Source organism: Lepidothrix coronata, unplaced genomic scaffold, assembly GCF_001604755.1.
Source record: "Lepidothrix coronata isolate B3197 unplaced genomic scaffold, Lepidothrix_coronata-1.0 Scaffold7, whole genome shotgun sequence".
Classification (NCBI taxonomy): Eukaryota; Metazoa; Chordata; class Aves; order Passeriformes; family Pipridae; genus Lepidothrix; species Lepidothrix coronata.
The window spans coordinates 10284413-10302958 of record NW_016690187.1 but is presented as its reverse complement, the minus strand read 5'-3'; the positions used below and the strand labels follow the sequence as shown (position 1 = coordinate 10302958).

At 47.4% G+C, this 18546-nt stretch overlaps 1 protein-coding gene across 2 annotated transcripts in view; it reads left to right on the top strand.

The window, feature by feature from the left end:
- Window positions 1-9347: 9347 nt before the first annotated feature.
- GAD1 (glutamate decarboxylase 1) overlaps window positions 9348-18546 on the top strand; it is a 32037-nt gene continuing 22838 nt past the window's right edge. The window contains exons 1-4 of one of the 2 annotated variants that reach the window (XR_001878555.1): window positions 9348-9645; window positions 10789-10934; window positions 12642-12704; window positions 17957-18118. Coding sequence is in view for 1 of the 2 variants with exons in the window: in XM_017838170.1 (XP_017693659.1) it covers window positions 10865-10934; window positions 12642-12704; window positions 17957-18118 (295 nt within the window). In the remaining variant the exon portion in view is untranslated. The remainder of the gene's footprint in view (window positions 9646-10788; window positions 10935-12641; window positions 12705-17956; window positions 18119-18546) is intronic. The other variant, XM_017838170.1, reaches the window with a different exon arrangement.

Genomic DNA, 18546 nt, shown 5'->3' with positions numbered 1-18546 from the left:
TCAAAAAGTAATGATAAAGAAAATTAAGAAAATTCTGAAGATTCTGAGGAAAATTAGTGTGCAGGTAATACGGTGTTTCAGTTGATGATTTTGATTCTCCAACAATCTTCAACGTATACTGTTGATGTATACTGTTTAATCATAATTTTTCTTATAAATTTGAGTTGTCTTTACTAACATTAATATCGGGTCTTAGAATTTTTGTAGTGCTTGCAGTATTTTCAAACTTATACCTGCAAAATTATTCCTTTTTTGAAACTTGATGACACATGCAAACTTGATGTATGCAGAAGTAATTGATGAAGTATTTTCCCACTGTAGCAACAAGTTACTTGGAAACTGTGATACAGATCATCAGTTGAGCAAAACATAGTGTCATGGGGTATCTATCGTATTGTTAGGTTTGGTCAGTAGAAAAAGCAGACACACACAGACAGAGAGTTGAGACCAGAGTAGTCTACCACCTAAGTGCAGCAGCCTGCTTTATTGAGGCAGCTAATCCACACTTTCCCACACACTTTCTGTAAACATAATTTCTACAAAACACCATAGCACTGACACCTACAATCGTGAAACACAGCCAGCATCTCTGTCCTTGCACTGCTGATTGTCTTTCCAGTCAACCCCTGTCTTCTCAAGGCTGCTCTGTCCATAGGAACGGTTAATTAACTTCACTGTTCTCATGGGAATGGCCTTATACCATCCAATATTTTAAGCTCGTCAACTTCTAAGGGCTCAGCGGACCTGCTGCCTCCCCCCACAACATAGTATTTTAGAAGTATTAGATCTGATATGTTCCTTTGCACCACTTGTACAGGAGAAAACCAGCATGATTATATGAAACTCCCTGATCTGCGAAATGTTGATGTAGTTTTGAGTGTCAGAAATTCTGCCTTAAAATAAAAACACTTCTTGCTAAAAATGATTGTGATTTGTATAGGCTCAACATCAATGAAATAGGTCTTAAGAATACTTCAACAGAGTAGCCTTACCTGAGATCTTTGTAGAAGTATATAACTTCAATGACAGTCGCTTGTCCAGATTTGTAGATAAACCATATAGCACTGTTGAATAAGTGCCAGTTGTAAAATTGATCAGAAAATCTATATAACTGGTAAGATTGTGACTTGTACCAATTTAATATTAATTTATTGTTAACATTTATAAAAGTTACAAACTGAGATGACATGAATAGTGATGGTAGCTGTCACTGTGGTGTGAAATGTTCATAGTCATCTGGGGAGGTTTGAACTTGCACACCTGATGAGTTTAGTCTGCATAAAGAGATAATAGGATTGAGACTTGAGTAAATTTACCACAGATGTTCGATTGTTTCTCTGGCCACAGCTAGGCTGTAGAAAGGACAAAAGTTTGTTTTCTAGACATAGATAAAAGATAAGCAAGCCAGCTGCTTTCCAAAGAAAAGTGGAGCATCTCCCTTCTCACTTAAATTGAAAGAAGTGAAAATGATAACTTCTTTGAGGTTTCAGTCCTGAATTACGAATACTGATCTTAGTGTCCACATCATTCGCCTCCCATTGCTTGGTTTTGTATTTGAAAATTTTTCTAAGAGAAAATAATTTGCTGAAGAACTAAACTAATTCATATGCATGCTTTTAATAATGACAGGGAAAAATCATAGGCTGGGAGTAATTCTTTCTCCTTTATAAAATGCTGTTTCTTCTGGACTGGCATTAAAACTTTAAACTGATTCAGATATGCTCTTGAGAGTCAAATTCCCACTTAGTAGAGTATCTCAAGAATAGATCAGATATATAAACTCAAGATGGTTTACATTTTGTATTAATATCTTTGCCATTTTTAATGTAGACATCCATGTCGGATGTCTGCCATATGTATTACTTCAAATCAGTTGGTGTCCACATGGTGAGGGCTAAGTGAACCATGTTATAATGCTAAAAGAAATAGATAATAAGTTAAAACATTTTTAGAAGTTTGGATATATATTGGCTGGCATGCCAAAAGGTATGCATCTAACTTGACAGATAGTGCAACTCTCTTGTCTTAGGGTGATGAGAACATACTTTGATGCTACTTCAGGTAAGGCTTGTACCCGACTCTTACTGTATTTACAGGTTTGGGGTTTTTAAATAGTAAGAATTTTACTGTACAAAATCTGCAGTTATATGAGGATGGAGAATTGAATTAAGTGCAATCACATTCAGTAAAGTCAACTAATGAAACCCAAACACCGCTGACATGCTGTTCTGGGGTAGGCAGAAGAAAATATACAATAAACATATCATATTAAACACATGAGTACATTAAAATTTAGTATTGCTTTTCACCACAGAAATTCTAAGGCCTGGTATTAAGACTATGTAATAACTATTTCGTGCCATGATTTTCAGAGTATATCTGTCTTTTACCTTAGTGTAAGAAAAACCTCTGTTTAGCAATGATGTGTTTAAATGTTATTTAATAACGTTTATAAGTCTTGGAGAAATAATAGGTTAATATTCTCATGCTTAGATAGATGTACCTATATAAAAGAACTTCCATGGGTTTCTTATTGCCTTTGGCTCCAGTGGTATCTCTGTGTTGTGTTATTTTCCTTTGAGTAATTCCTGATGCAGATCTGTTTGGATAAATATAACAGAGAAGATGCTTATCAAATCCTTGTGACTCTTAATAGAGCTTAGCTTTGCAGTGTCTGTTTCTTCGTTTAACCCAAGCAGCATAAAGAACATGAAATCACAGATTTTGAGATAAACTACTTTACTGGAAGAGACCTTCCTGTGTTGGAGTGATGCCTTTGCAGTTCTCCAGTTCTTCATCTTGGTACAAGGTACAATGTCTCCATATCTCAGTGGCACCTAAGGTCGTTCCTGGAGTCTCTGTCATTACCAGCATATTCATGTTCTTCTGCAGAGAATTAATGCAAAGTGAAAGAGAAGGGTAACTGTTGGGTTTCAAATGGGGTTTTTTGTGGGTTTTTTTTTTTTTTCAAATATGCATTTTAAACTGACTGTTGTAAAAAAAACCAAAAACATTTTAAAGTAGCAGATCGATCTGTAATGCCTCTACTTGAACACGAATTTCTTAAAACTCTAAGCAGTTATCCTTCACCCACCGAGATTCCATGCTGTATGTGTCTTGTGGAAGAGCCTATTCACTTATAAATCAATACAGTGATTTCTTTAGCATGTTAAAAGCCAATAACCAGAATGCAGTCATACTGGTCTTGCAGACTGCAGTTTGTTGCAGTGTTTTATATAGCCTGCCTCTAGCGAGTAATGGTTATGTTAATATCTGAAGACATTGTGTGCCAATTTACAGGAATACACAAGCCAGGTCTAACATCTCAGATGCTAGAGATGGAAATTCTGGACTCCTTGACATCCTAAAAACCCTATGTGTTGTTTGTTTTAGCGGTCTTCAGATCCCTAAAACCCTTGAACAGAATTTTCTATGAAGGAAGAGGCCAGTGGAATTACATCTCTAAGCTTTTCTGTATGGCATTAATAGTTTGAGTGTGGATATCTGTCAAATCTTTCATCATTTTTGCTAGCTCATGTTACTTTCAGTGGAGTTCAGATGTCTGTTTAAAGAGATTGTTAATCTCTGAAGAGAAAAGATGACTGGTAGAAGAATGCTGAGGAGTCAAGTCCCAAGTTGGTCTTCTCTTATTGTAGTTGGAAAGGAGTGCAAGTAGCCTTGTTACCTGTCCTGGAGAGAACAGAGCTGTTGGAAAGCGGGGCACTATCCTCTGTACTCTCTTGAATCTCCTCCCAGACACTTCCTTTAAACTCTTGCAAACATTAAGTATCCCTTAGGATTATGAAGAGAGAGATTATGCTTGATTATGTTCAAAGCAGTGCTGTTCTTTATGTTGTGTGTACTAACTCTAAAAAAACTTTCTTGTGGCTAAACTATTACAGATAGCATGGCTAAGTTCTGTCTCTTTTTCTAGTGCTGAGTTGCTAATGCTGCCCCAGATGACAGCAGCTCTGCTTTTTCCTGTAGTGGTCTTCTTCAGGTGGCAGCAAGATGAGTCAAAAGCGTTAGGTAAATGTGTGCTTGCAGGGAAGTTTCGAAGGGCCAAAGTAGAGGACAGGAATTTATTACATAAATATATAATCTCATTTTTTCTGACTGGTACATGTCTTCAATTTGAATCACCTATCTCTTGATCTGAGAGAAGTAGTTTTTTTCCTTAAAAATGCCCCTCAATGCTCTCATAATCTTCCATACTCATACTGAAAAGGGAGGCATGTGTAACAGCTGATGGCTTTGCTTAAAGCTCATACATTCCTCCATTACCTCAAAATAGGAATCTGTTTACTGTGAGAGTCCTAATAAAATCCACTCGCATTAGGGAATATCAACTACTCAGTCTAACAAAGAAAAGGAATTTTTTTCTTGCCTGCTCATCTGTTTTCTCTGGTGGACAAATTCATATCTTAACTTTCCAGAGTACCATGGGACAATTGTCCAGCTTTGTAGCTGTTCATACCATCCTGTTCATGTTTCTGTGCTTTGTTTGCACCTTGCTAAAAAATTTACGTACTGTTTTTTTGCTTAAACCACTCTTATTTCAATCAGGGGCATTTAACCTTCCTTTTTGGAAAAGTTTTTTACTTCAATTTCTGTAATAATGTACCTAAAAAAGAAACAATAAGAGTGAAGGTTTTCAAGTATGGTACTGCAGAAAGTCTACTATTTCACTAGTACTGAAGACTATTTTCAGGATGAACTAACAAACTTATCGAGGCAAAACCTGACTTATCCACTACAGAAGAAAGAAAGGAAAAAACCAAACCAAACAAACCCACCAACAGCAACAGCAACCAGAAAAACCCCAAAACAAAACCAAACAAACAAACAAAAAGGAAAGAAAGGAAACCTAGTTAAGCTCATAACTGTAGTGATACCAAAAACTTTTAGACTTCGAAAGCCTGTACCTGAGTTTGAGTTATGATTTGAGAAGTGTTTTTTAAAAATGGCAGAAAACCCCATGCTTCTTGTTTCCTGGGGATTATTTATGAAATATGCTTAATTTAAACAAATCATGTATTAAAAAATCCCAGGGTCCAGCTCTCCAATTTTGTTCTGAGATTGGAGAGCTAAACTGCATGATCTCCTGCAGGAAGTTATTGAAACTGCTGAATGATCTTGTTGCAAAGTGATGCCCTCCTACGGGATAAAAAGATATAATTCAGTAAGACGTGTAACAATATATAATAACATATCACAAGGGGAAATATATCCAGGCATAATGTGTCTTGGCTCTACAGGGTTACTGGGGGAGGCAGGAAATAAATTTTCTTTCAAATACAGGGTAGAAGTTGCAACGTCCTAAAACTGGTAGAGAATAGACTTACTGGGTGCACTATCACTTTTGTGACTTTTTCATGCTACAGTCACAGTTCTCCAACTTAAGTAACTTTGTTTTATCTATCTAGATAAATAAGGTTTTATTTTGTTACAGTTTGGAAGTAAGGGGATTCTTTGCTTCTTTCCATGTTTGCTTGGGGGTATTGAGAGTTGAGATTTGCTACTGCTATTGTTTCAGGATGTGTGTTGTTCTTTGGGATTTTTTCCCGATGAAGGAGATCAAAATGGACAGCAAGGCGTGCCAGCATGGATCAGGAAGGGGACATCCTGAAACGAGAAGCCCGCAAAGTATGTAAAACAATGTGCTTCATGTTAGACTTTTCTAAATGTGCTTCATCACAGCAGTGCTGAGTGTTCTGGCTGGCAGTTCATCTTGAGCTATCTTTGAAATTTAAGTGATGTACATGATCCTTAAATATGGAACAGTTGGGTACATCAGTTACTGACTGATCACAAAACCCAAAGAAAACATATAATTTATCTTCAATAAATTTTTGTCAAGTAACATAAAACAGCAAAAGTTATCTGTAGAATAGGAGTATAAATCCATAGTCTTCATCAGATTTCCATTGGTAGAATTTTCTGGAGAGGGGCAAATAATTAAAACATAATTTGTTATTTTCTTAGCATGTTCATTTTTATCCCTTATAGATATGCAATAATTTATACTGTATTTTTAAGCACTAAAGGTGATAGCCAAAAAAGTTCTGGAACAGTTAGTTTTGAACAGTTTTCTAATTTTTTTTATCAAGAGTTAAGAAAATATATAATTAAAATTATTCCAGTCTATCAAAGACTCAGGTAAATGAGACATAGTTGCATACTGGAAATGGTAGGAAAGGAAACAGATACCTGATGCAATAAATGTATTTTGTAATTCTGTACTGAGTTACAAATTATTATAAATATGTTACTAAAAAAAAATCACAGGCTGCAAAGACAGAAATACAAACCCACAAGTTCAGGAATATCACAGGTGTTTGGTGTACATAGTATTGTATGTACTTTTAAAGAAAGAGTTTGCCTAATCCCAGCCTGCTAAAATATTCACAATCCACACAAAATGGCAATTAAAAGGCAACAGAGAGAGAACACTCATGAAGGGAAACTCCACAATCATAATAGTCACCAGAAGGCAAATTTACTGCCCTGTCTGCAGATAAATGCATAAATAACATGACTATAGTTCAGAATATGAAGAAACAAGAAAGATTATGGCACACTGCAGTTTTCTCTATTTGATTTTCCCTTGGCATGTTAGTTACATTGTGAACTCCTTACAGTGTAGGAAGTAGGAGCTCATGTCTCTTAAAATACTGTATGCAGCTCTGAACACGATGACTTTTCAAGTCATTTGAAAATGACAGGCTGCAATACAAATAATAAACAATTTTCTTCTGCTTTACAGTCATTGTTTATATGTCCACAGTTACAAACATTGCATAATCATTGACTGATCTTTGTTGCTGAAGATATTTATTGCATCACTTTCATTCCTGTGCCCACTCAGGATACTCAAGATTCATATTTTAGCACGTCCAGTTTGTCGATGGAGGTGAACTTAAGAGATACCTCATAGTTTGGCTTTTTAACTGAGTTCTAACTGACGTGCTGCTTACAAGCTTCAGCTAAGGGAGTTACAGATCTGCATGCTACTGCCTTGCTGATACTGTGTGTCAGGGGTTTTTCCTGTGTTTCACATCTGCAGTAAACATCTGGGTTCAAAGCAAAAGCCAAGTCTTCTGGGGTCTCCAACCTGCGAAGAGATTCTGTGCCTAGAGTGCACTCGAGCCTCAGGGAAGGGACTGTCACAGGGAAAGAGAAAATAGAGAGTGGTTGAGCAGAAAGCTTAGGTAGCACAGTTGGAGGGGAAGGCTTTCAGTTCTCTCATTGAAACCGGTACCTCTCTGAGTGGCCTCGTCTGGGCGTGTGCATCTGGCAAGGGTGTTTCAAAGGTTTCAGTTGGTGTGGCGAGTTCTGAATGAAGCCTCCGGAGCTGGAGTGGTTCGAGTTTCGGTCGGATTTTCAAAGAGGTCCATTGTAAACGAGAGTTACCAAGCGTTTCCATGCGTCCTGTACAGCCACGCTGTAGATGAGCGAGGCAGGGACCCGCGGAGCCCCAGGGTCGGCTGCTTTCCCCCTGCGGCCGGCGGGGCCGGGACGAACAGAGAGCGGCCAGTCCAGGCTCGGAGCAGCCTCAGCGGCGGCGGGCGGGCTCCGCGCAAGGCTCGGTGCAGTGTCTGGGCTTGAGACACAGCGACACCCAGAGGGGCCGCGGGGCAGGAGCGGGGCCGAGCTCGGGTGCTTCACTGTCGGCACGTTCCTGCCCGGCCGGGAGGGAGCGAGGGGGCTGCGCACCCGCCCGGGGCCGTGCGGGGCTGTTCCCTGATCCCCGGCCGTGCCGCTCCCCCGCGGGGCCGGGCGCTGTCCGCGGTGCTGAGCGGGGCGCACAGGGGCGGGAGGCGCCGCCGGGCAGCTCGGGGGACCCGAACGAGTCGTATTTCCAGCGTGCCACGGAAAACTCACTGGCCTTCATTGTCTGGCTCCTTCCCTTGGCGGGCTTCAGATTCTACGAGGATGTAAATATTCATGGTAAACCATGGCTGTTTGCTCCAGACACACGCGCTTCTGGAAAGCCAGAAGGGAAGGAGTAAGAGCCCGTGCTATCTGCCTGCCGGGCAAAGACCAGGCCGGGTCGCGTCTCGCAGTGACTGATGGCTTAGGAGTTCTTTGCGTGATCTCTCATTGACTTTTTGTACTGCAATCCTGCCACGATTTCCTATGACTGTTTGTTTACGTTTATAAAGGCAGTTGGCTAGAGTCGTATTATTATTTCTCGCGTTCGGCACTGAGCAAATGTTTTGTCCGATTGGTTGAAACCACCTTAAAAATGATAGCCTGAATAGATGGAAAAAGGTCATGTTAGCTAGGGCCACTAATACCTGTAAAGCTATGTTTAAAAGTTAGTCTTTGTGCCCTCGGTGTTTTTGTTACACGTCTGGTTCCTAGACAGTAATTATGCTCGACAAAGCAATCGCCTTGACTACTTAATCCTGTCAGTTGGCCGATTTCCTTCAAAAAACGGGCTTGTAAGTTTTTACTCTTCCCTTGAGTCCTTCAAGAAGGACATGTCCCTGCTGCTCATTGCGCTGCCCAGCACCCCCCTCACGGGATGGAATTCTGTGGCTCCATCGGGCTGTTTCTCCTCCTCCCATCTCATTGCGGATTCCTCCCAGCCCCTGACGTGCCATCTTCTTGAGAAGGGTTTGGTTTAGACATCTGCGTAGCTGCCGCGGCATGCTGAAATATAGCCCCGTGGTCACCACCGCAAAATGTTGGCGAAGCATGTTTGGGGTGTGGAATGGAGTGACACAAATCTGAGGTTGTCGGGGGTACAGAAAACTTGTTGTCTTAATGTTTCTCGTTTTAGCAAAGGGATGTCTGGTATAAAATCGTAATTTAGTGGCAACATTCAGGGCAAGTCACAGGAATCCAGGTGTTCCCCTGCGGCGGTGCCCTTGCCTCTGCCACCCTCTGGCGGGGAGCGGGGCGAGCCGGCCTCGGGAACCGCGGGGTGAGCCAGCGGGACACAACATACCCTCGGCACGGCGGAGAGGAGGCGGGGGGTGTTGCTAAGCTACAGTTCACACGGACCCCGCCTGGCTCGTTCGTGGCCCGCACCGTGCGAGGGGGAGTGCCGGGGCCGCGGGGACTGTCGGGGCGGGAGTTCGGCCCCGTCGCCTCAGCGGTGCGACGGTGTGTGCGGTGCTCTGCCGCCTGTTAGCACCGCCGGCGACCTCGGGGCAAGCCAGTGCTGTCTAGAAAAAGCCTCTGGCTCCGTCTGCACGGGGGGCTCAGCGAAGGACTCGCGCGGCAGAGCCCCCTGCCCGGGGTGCCGCCCCCGCCGCGGCTGGGCAGCCCCACCCGCCGCGGGAGTCAGCGCCGCCGCCCCGGGGAGAAGCGGACCAGCGGCAGCCGCCGGGGCCGGGGGGCTGTCCGTCCCCGCCCCAGCGGTCCCCAGCCCCCGTGCGGAGTGGCGCGGAGGGGGTGGCGGCAGCCCTGTGACTCATGCCTGCGTCGAAGCAGATCAACCGGCGATTCACGCTTTTAAAAAAGCAAATCCGAGCACTTCTGGGAAAAAAAAAGGTCATCTCGCATTAAATTCCGCGGCGCGATTGGTATTCCGACGTCGTTTCTGGCAGAGTTTATAAGCGGCGGGTCGCTCCCAGGCTAGAGTCGCCCTGCCTGCCTGGACTACGGCAGCAAGAGTGTCCGCTCGCCCCCTCGGTAAGTGTCCTCTAAACAGCATCCTATTTTTTCAAGCCTTTGGGAACCTCTTTCAGGATCTGGAGCATTTTTCCCCCCCTAAAATCGATTTGGGTCGTTGTCGTACCTATAGAGGAATAACGGACATTTTGATACAGCTAGCCCTTGAGACATCGTGTTAACCTGTTACTTCACTTCCAGGCATTGTCTAGAAAATCTCTTCTGCTTTACGGCTTTTTTCTTTTTCGTCTTAAAGAAATTAGATACCTGTTTTCCATTGAAATAATTGATCCGCTGCGTTTACGCGCGGGTGTAAATGAATAGGTAGCCACTGACTTGAAAAAAGCCGCTAACAAAGAAAGCATTCGTTCGTTACCCCGACCTTCATTTTCTGTACAAGGGGAAGAAAATAAATCGCAGGTAGCCGTGGGGACAAAGAGACGAGCTGGGCATTGACCCGGCAATTTTCGATCAGCGACCCTGTACTGGTTATCGGAGCACCGTGTCCGGCAGGAAAGAGCTGAACATCTGGTAAGGAGTGAGGGCTGGTCCAGCACCTTCCTTTCCCCAGACAGACATGCCTCTCCTGCCATTTGCGCCGCTAAAGCGAGCGCGGGCATGGGAGAGCGCTGGTTAGTGCTGGAGCACGTACCGGCCCCGATTTGCTGAAACATGTGTGTGCAAATACACGTGTGTGGCGCCTGTCACTGGACCTGGGCAAAATGCACCTTTATGGTGGCAGGGGTTTGTCTGTCAGTCTTTCCTGAATGCTTAGCCTGGCGTGTGTTTGGTAACACAGAGAAGCGGGTTCCGGTTGGGATTGTAGGTCATTAGGGCTGATGCTTTCGAAGCCCGCTTTGCACGTTGGTCTCCACTTGACGCGAGCCATATAATTGCCCACCTCAGTGGCCACCGATATAATTGCGATAGACTTCATGCTCTGCTACATCCGTCATTCAGGCGCGGGAGGTAGCGCCCTGACATCCAGCGAAGGGACAATTTTGCTCTTCAGCCTGTCGAGGCGTTTTCCCGGTGCGGCCGGCCCCGGCTCGTCCTGCCGCCGCCCCGGGACCTGCGCAACTGCCGCCCGCCGGCGTCTGGACGGGACTCCGGTGTGGTACTCCAGGAGACCAGACTGCTAAACCCGCCTTTTCTTCCTTCCAGCAAATTCCTTGCTGCCCACCTCTCAGAGGAATATCGAGGAAGCCCGGGCTCCGAGGACTGGGGCTTTTCTGAAGGGATGGCTTCCTCCACTCCCTCGTCCTCCAACGATGCTCCGGACCCCACCCCACCTAATTTACGACCTACAAGTAGGTTTTAATATTTTCCTCGTTTAAAGTGTTTTAGAGGCTTTCTCCACATAGGCACAGAAAGACTAGTTTAGAAACGAAATGTTATATCTGTGAATCCCTGTTCCGCGCCATTAAGCAAGGTGCAGAAAGTGCTCTACACAAAGAAACCATCTTCCTACTGGGAATGGGAGAGGTTGTTCCGGGGCGAATAAAACGCTGTGAGGAAAAGCCCACCTTAGCGGCCAGCGATGTCTTTATCTTACAGCCACAGCCGCATTTGAGTGATTTAGACAATAAACTGACCATCCAGATGGCCAAAAAATCGGTATGTTGTAAGAGGTGTGGAGCAAATGAATCCCTTAAAGGGCGACGCTACACTAGTGCCTTAAAGTGGATGTCTCCCCCCTACATTTTATAAATGCTAATGCTGCAGCTTCCTTTCAGCCTACGCTGAAGCCTGTAATCAAGCGAAATTTGGATGCTAATTGCAGCTTTTCAAAGCGTTGTATTCCTAATTGCTCTGATTTCCCCTTGAGTTATTGAGGTGTGAGTGGGAAGCAGAGGCTGCTGCAGGTGGATAGAGAATCAGTTTATAGCCCCGCCAGGCAATTCAGACCGTCGCCTACCGAAAAAAAAAAAAAAAAAGAGGCTCGATGCTATATAGCATCAGAGACAAAGAGCGGGCAACAGTAAGAAATGAAAGGTTGTCAGGGACAGCAGAGCGGGAAATAGCTTTTACCCTGAAAGAGCTGCGAGGCACAAGCATCAGAGTCATTATTGTCATTATTCTGAATCTGGAAAAACGGGGGAGGGGGCGAGAGACAGCACTGAGTCTTGTTCCAGGCACGGGTGATATGCACTGCTGCCTTCGACTGAGGTGTCACACGCAGAAATCGAAATAACTGGCAACACGGCTCAAAGCAAGATAACCGCTGGCAGCAGCTCCCCACCCTGCCCGCCCGGGGCTCCCCGCCCCCGGGCACGGGCAGCGCCCCTGACGAGAGGGCTCCTCCGCCCGGACGGGAGCGCCGCGGCCCTTCCCCGCTCCCCCTCCCAGGGATCGGGCCGCTGCACTGCCCGCCCGGGTGAGCCGTCCTCGGCCCGGCCTCTCTGACACCTTCTCCCCTCACGCCGCAAGGCCCGGTCAGTGCCCCCCGCGCTGCCGAACCTGCGGCTGCCCCGGGCGAGGGCCAGAGGGTCTCGGCGGTGCCCCGGGCCTCGGCTGCTGTCCCCTCTACCCGAGCCCCGCTGCCCGCTTCCCTCGGGCTCAGCTGGGGCGTGTCTGGGCCGCGGCTCCCGGGGCTGGGAAGGAGCCTGTCCCCTCCACCGGTGCCGTCCTAGGACGACCGTCGGCGGCCCGTCAGTCCGTCCGGGGCTCAGTCATGCAAGTCCGATCATCTAGTCAAATACTATTTTTCACCCAATTAATTCCTGAACTCTTTTGTGACCCCATTTCACGCCACTTTATTTTAAGCTGCCACTTCCCTGGAGCCCCGCCAGTAAATGATGAGATGTTCGAGTCCCGGGTGCCTTTCCCTCTCCTCTGGGCGGGCCAGCATGTCACCTCGCTGATACCCGAGCCTCAGCTGCCCCGCGCCGGGCGCCGCTGGGTTCGAGAATCAGCCGTTCCTCCCGGCTATGGGGCCGTGCGGGGGGTCCGGGGAGGTGGCGCGGCGTCCGGGGAGCCCCGCTGCCCCAGGGGATCAACTCTGCCCTCTCTTCCAGCTTATGACTCGTGGTGCGGCGTGGCTCACGGGTGCACCAGGAAGATCGGGCTGAAGATATGCGGTAAGTGCCCCCTTGCCTCCCCGTCCGACACCCCAACACACCCACGGGGGGCCCGGGGGACCAGCACCGGGGGCAGCACCGGCTGAACGCCCCGAGACCGAGCGGCCCCTCGGGCGCCCCCTGCGGGCTGCACGGCGGCTGGGCTGGCTCGGCTGGGCTGGGCTCGGCTGGGCTGGGCTGGGCTCGGCTGGGATCGGCTCGGCGGCCCCGGGACCGCCGCTGTGCCCTCTCGTGGGTTTGCGTGGGTCGGGATTTTGCCCGCCGGGGGAGGGACGGCTGCGGGCCCGCTGCCCTTCCTGCCACGCAAGGGGAGGTGCGGGCCCCAGGCGCCCCGGGCGAGGGAAGAGCAGGGCCCGCCGGAGGAGGGGATTTGGCCGCCTCTCACTGTCTGAAATTTTTCAACCTTATCTGACTAGAAAATACGGATCTCCGGGGGGAAAAGATTAACGAGAGCCTTATTAAAGAGCAATTCGTCAGCTTGCTGTGCTGGTAAGATAGCGCTGGCAGCCAGTCAGCGTGCAGGCACATGAAATGCAGAAGGGAAACAAATGCACAATCAGATCGCAACGTTATAGCAAGAGATTCATTTGCAGATAACAAGCTGTCTTCCTTCTCCAGATTTCTCAGTAGCGCCTTTGCTTTCGGAGACTAACAGTCAAATCTTCATTTTCTGATGAGGAGAATAATTCAGTTTAGCCCATACCCCTTATGCATAGAAATTATTTCCCATTTTCCCCCTCTACTCTTTGGGAGGGGGGGATGGGAAATTATTTCACGAGAGAAACGAACCATTTTTCAAAGCAAAGGTATATTTAAATCTCTTTCCCTACTCGCTCGAGTCGAAGTTCATTCACTAAAGGTTTTGTTACCTGGAAGTTTGGACTGGACAAGAATCGGAGTGCGAATGCTTAGCCCTGTGTCTGTTAGAGATTTCATTGGTAGCCGCTGGCGACATTAACGAGTAGTCGCTTAGTTCTATAAATAGCTCCTGATCTGGGTTTAATGGACCGTTTCCCTACCAGTCCCTTCAGTGGCTGGAGCAATGGGCTTTTTCACCATCATTTTAATTTAGCCCGGCAAGCAGAACTGATAAAGTAATGCGCCGTTAGGCTTGCTCCATGTTGCTAGACTACCGGGGTTACAGAGGGACATCGCAGCTTCTCAATGAGATCAAATACACTGAAAATGAAACATCCCACCATTTTGTATTTGAAAAAGGCAAAAGGGAATGTAGTAAAGGCTTTGTGAAGGGAATTCAAAACAAGCAGTGCTGCTGTATTTCTGGCTCGGGTTTGGTGTTCAGTTTTCCTTTACTGGCTATTTTCTCTTTTACCCTAAAAATATACTCTGAATAGTGACAGTGGTTTGGAATAGCTGGATTCGATCACGACCACTGTTTTTGCTTGTATGAGCCCTTCCATTTGAATCGAACACCTTCACAAAGACAGACAGGAAAGGTTGCCTTTGGCAAATATATAGAGCAAAGTATTAAGGTTGCCAAGAATCCTAATTAAACATGCTCAACGAATTGATGTTTGACTATTCAGACTACATCCTTGTTCTTACCTTTCACAAGACATCATTCCGGACCCTAAATGCTGTGCAGTCTCAAAGCTATAGTAAAACAGGCACCTCGGAATTGTTCTCTCTGCTTGTATCACGCAGAAATCGATTAATTTTGAATGCAAACTTTAAATTAGGATTGACCTCCGAGAAAAGGCAGGTCTTGAACAATGAGTTGGTTCTTCCACCTGGGTTGTATATTATGTGTTTGACATTTCCAGTAATTACGTATCCAAGATGTATGTAATTTCTTCTCAAATAACTGACAGATTTAAGGATTAGCTTTTTTCCTCTCCGGTTGAAAGCCAGGACCTGAAAAGAGCCCGGCCGCTGCCACACCCACACGCTCTTCGTCTCTGCACATATACACTTAAAAAAACCCCAAAAGACAACAACAAAAAACCCCCAAACCAACCAAACTCAAAGCTATTTTAAAGCGGTTTAATGAACTGTCACGGTGGGCAAAGTATGGGCAGATTTTCCCCAGTGTCTGGATCACTCCCACCTCGGCAGTTATTATTGCTAGGACCGATCCTGCTAACATTTGCTTGGCAGCAGTGGAAATACTGACGTAGTAAGATTGCTCAGGTGCGTCTTCAGCTGTTTGGCCGCAGCCAGCTGATGATTCCAAGCCCAGCGAGCAACGCGGCAGAGAGGGCTTTCAAAAGCAGCCGTGTATGTTATAAACTCGTCTCGTCTCCGGCGTCCGTGGGATTTATGCCGCCAAGTCACGAAGGTGCTGCTGAACACCCTGGCCGCAGGGGGGGACCAGGACCTCTTGCAGCCGCCAAGGACGTGCATTCCCCGACGGCTGCGGTGTGCGCCGGAACCCGGCAGGTTTGTCCCCGACTCGGAAGCTGAGGGTCCCCACAGAGCTGCGAGGCCGAGAGGGGTTCACACGCCTGCCTTGTACGAGGCCTAATGCGAAATAACGCTGAATTTGTGGTCACGTTGCGCACCGAGGGACTCCCTCGCCAGTCTGGTCTCATTCGGCTTTTGAAAACTCGGTCTCTTAAAGCGCATCGATGAAAACGCACCTGCGGGACAGACTCACTGCTGGGAAAGGCTGCAGTCTCCGCTGCGGCAGGAGAAGCAGCTTGGACGCTATTTCGTAGGCTGCTACTTACTGGAACTCTCCTACAGTGGCCTCACTTTTCAAGCAGGATACTGTTGGAAGGTTTGGCTACAGTTATGCGCTGCTGCTCCTCGGGCGGGGAAGGAGCCCTCCAGGGCCGGCCGCCGCGCTTCTCTGCAACCCGGGATGTGGGTTGGCGCTGGAGAATGTCCCCCATCCTCTCAGGGAGGAGCTCGGGAAACGAAAGAGTCCGACGGCCCCAAAGCGGGGGCTGCCGCAGCCCCGCGGGCTCCCCCTTGTACCGACTCTCCAGCCCGTGTGATACTGCCGTGGCCGAGGGACCCGGGTGAGCGGCACGTTACTTAACAGCCGGATGGGCTGATGCCGGGCGGCAGCGAGTTCCTCCTTTCAGGCTTTTTTTTCCTTCCAGTCACCGCCCTCGAGCGCAGCCCTGCGGGTCCCACGCGGCGCACACTGACGGGCCCCGTGCGCTTCGAGCCCCAGCTGGTCCCCGCCGGCTCCGGGACCCGCAAAGGGGCCGAGGAGCTCCGCGGGGAAGAACAGCACGGAGTCCCTGGGGCAAGGGCTGAGCTCCGTGCCCTGGCGCCTAGCTAGGTCAGACCCTTCAGTGAAGCCACTGCCTCGCTGGGCCCGATGCGAGCCGAACTGGAGGCAACTGCAGCCTTTCTCGGTTACTGAAGCGCTGCCTCCTGCTTTCCCATCGGAGCCTCCGAGGCACGCTCTCCTCTGCAGGCCGAGAAGAGCGCCAGTTGTGCGCCGCTGCTCCTGCAGACGTCTCTTCGCGCGGAGCTCTTGCCTCTGAGCCACCGGGTGCCTAGAAAAAAGAAAGGTGGAAAATTACAGCAAAACGAAGCAAAATGGTGAAAGAGGATCTCTCCGTAATTCAGTCTACACTGCACTTGCTTCGATATCAGCTGCTCCTCCTAACGAGCAGGCGAACAGCACTAGCTGTTGCAGGAGCTGGTGATCGCTGCAAGGACTGTTAAAAGCAGTAACAACAAAACAAAATATATACATAAGTACATATATATATATATATATATATATATATATATATATATATGTTATCGATCCTGGACGGCTACTCTCAACTTATGCACGAAGAGAGTTTCCTTTAAATAGTCTTTTTCGCATTCATAAAAGCATCACAAAAATAAACTTATTAGTAGAAGATCAGTATTAAACAGCAACACGTAAGGTGTTTACTGAAAGTATGACCGTAACAAACTTGCCTGCAAGCAACCTTCCTGAAGACTCGTTTAGGCGCCCGGCTGATGCAGAAGGGGCTGCCAGTCGGGTACTCCGTTTTCAGTGCTCCTTAGGGACTGTCCGGCTGGCAGTAGGGTCCGAGGCACAGGTATCATTGCCGGGAGCTGTTGGCCCAGCGACTCGCTGTCCCTCCCTTTTCTCTTACGGAGATGCAGCCCTTATGCCTGTCCAAGCTACAGGGGTCCCGGGTGGGCCGGTTGTGGGCGCTCGATGGGACTCCGGAGAGCAGTGACACATGGCCGGAAAGCGGAGGGCGCTGGCGAGAAGCGGCGTCGGGGAACGTGGGTGAGCGAAGTCACAACATTGGTTTTCCTCCCTGCTAAGCCTCCTCTTTGGTGGATATCCCCATCCGCGACGAGCCTTGGTTTCGATTGTTACTTGTTTTGAAAGAAAATAAAGAATGAAGGAGACCGGCTCCGCTACGGTGCTCCAATCATACAGACGCGCTTGCTGCAACCTGGGAGGTCAAAATTCGATGCCTTCTTTAATGACGAAAAGCCCGACAGTATGCGTGTTTTACCAGGCACCAGTGATTTAATGGATCAAATCCGGAAAATTAATTTCTCTCCCTGCCTTGTTAAAGTAGATGGGTCTCATTACTCGCCACAGACCCTGCGTGGCACTCACACCCATAATTCTTGGGGTGAGTGGGTTTATTATTGCCGTCACACATAACAACGGCAGTTGTGTTCGGTCCTGGGCGCCAGAGATGTGTCTCCAGTGAGAGCGGAGCTCCTAAAACCCCCGGGGATGATTACTGTTAGTATCAAAGCATCTTTTCAGGTGGAAAATCCACATCAGTATGTACTGATAATAGGAAGGTGGGTACTATCGGTGTTCTTAGAGCTCTGGCACTCTCAGGATGGCTGCTCCAGAATGGCTGCTTGTTCTCATGCCTTTTGTGCGTGAGAGCACCACGAGGAGAACTGAAAACGGCCCTGATTTTAATCATACATCATTGCCCCTGTCTGCTAGGTCCATAAAGTTCGCCTGCAGGCTGAAATAGCATTGACTCATCCTGAACTCTCTTCCAGTGGCTGATTACTGAAGTGGAATCTGTCTGATCGACTTAATAAGAATTTACCACTGCACTAAATGACGAAATTTTGTTTTTTGCATGGCTGCGTTTTTGCAGTTGATGGCATTTTGAACTCTCCCTCCTGGAGGCAAATAACCTCCATAAATACTCTTATTCCTGACCTCATTAGTCAGATCTAGAACTAACACCGCTTTTAACTGCTGTCTAGAGAGCTGCTTTAGATATTTCTAAACATGTTGGGAAGTGAGAAAACTCTGACCTGTGCACCTTGCAATAATAATGTAGGGTTCCTGCAAAGGACCAACAGCCTAGAAGACAAGAGCCGGATTGTCAGCTCCCTGAAAGAAAGGCATCAGTCCTCCAAGAGCATGCTGGCTTGTGAGAACAGCGAGAAGGAATCCAGGTTCCGACGCACCGAGACAGACTTCTCCAATTTGTATGCCAGAGGTAAACACTTTACAGCTTCTCCTTGCTTCAGCTCAGGCACGTCCCTTAATAGTGTTGCCCTCGGCTCCCTTGAAGTGCAGCCACACTCAGACCGTGCTTTTGCTTGGTTGTTTTTGAAGGAAGCTCTGTGTCTGTGTTTGTTGGGGCTGTACTGACAATGTGTACAAGTTTGCTGAAGTGCAGTTTTACTTACTTTGGGCTGATCCTCTGCAGCTCAGCTCTAGCAGTCCCTCTGGGCTTACTCCAGATCCAGCATCCGGGGGGAGAGTAATTTTATATTTTATGTCCTCCTTAATAAAATAGCAATGAAGTGGTCTGTGACTGCTGGTACGGGGCCATTGACAAGAAGAGTAGGGAAGGGAAATGAATCCTTTTGCGGGACAGAGGTGGGGACGTTGCAGAGGAAGGGCAGGTGCACATTTGGGGTG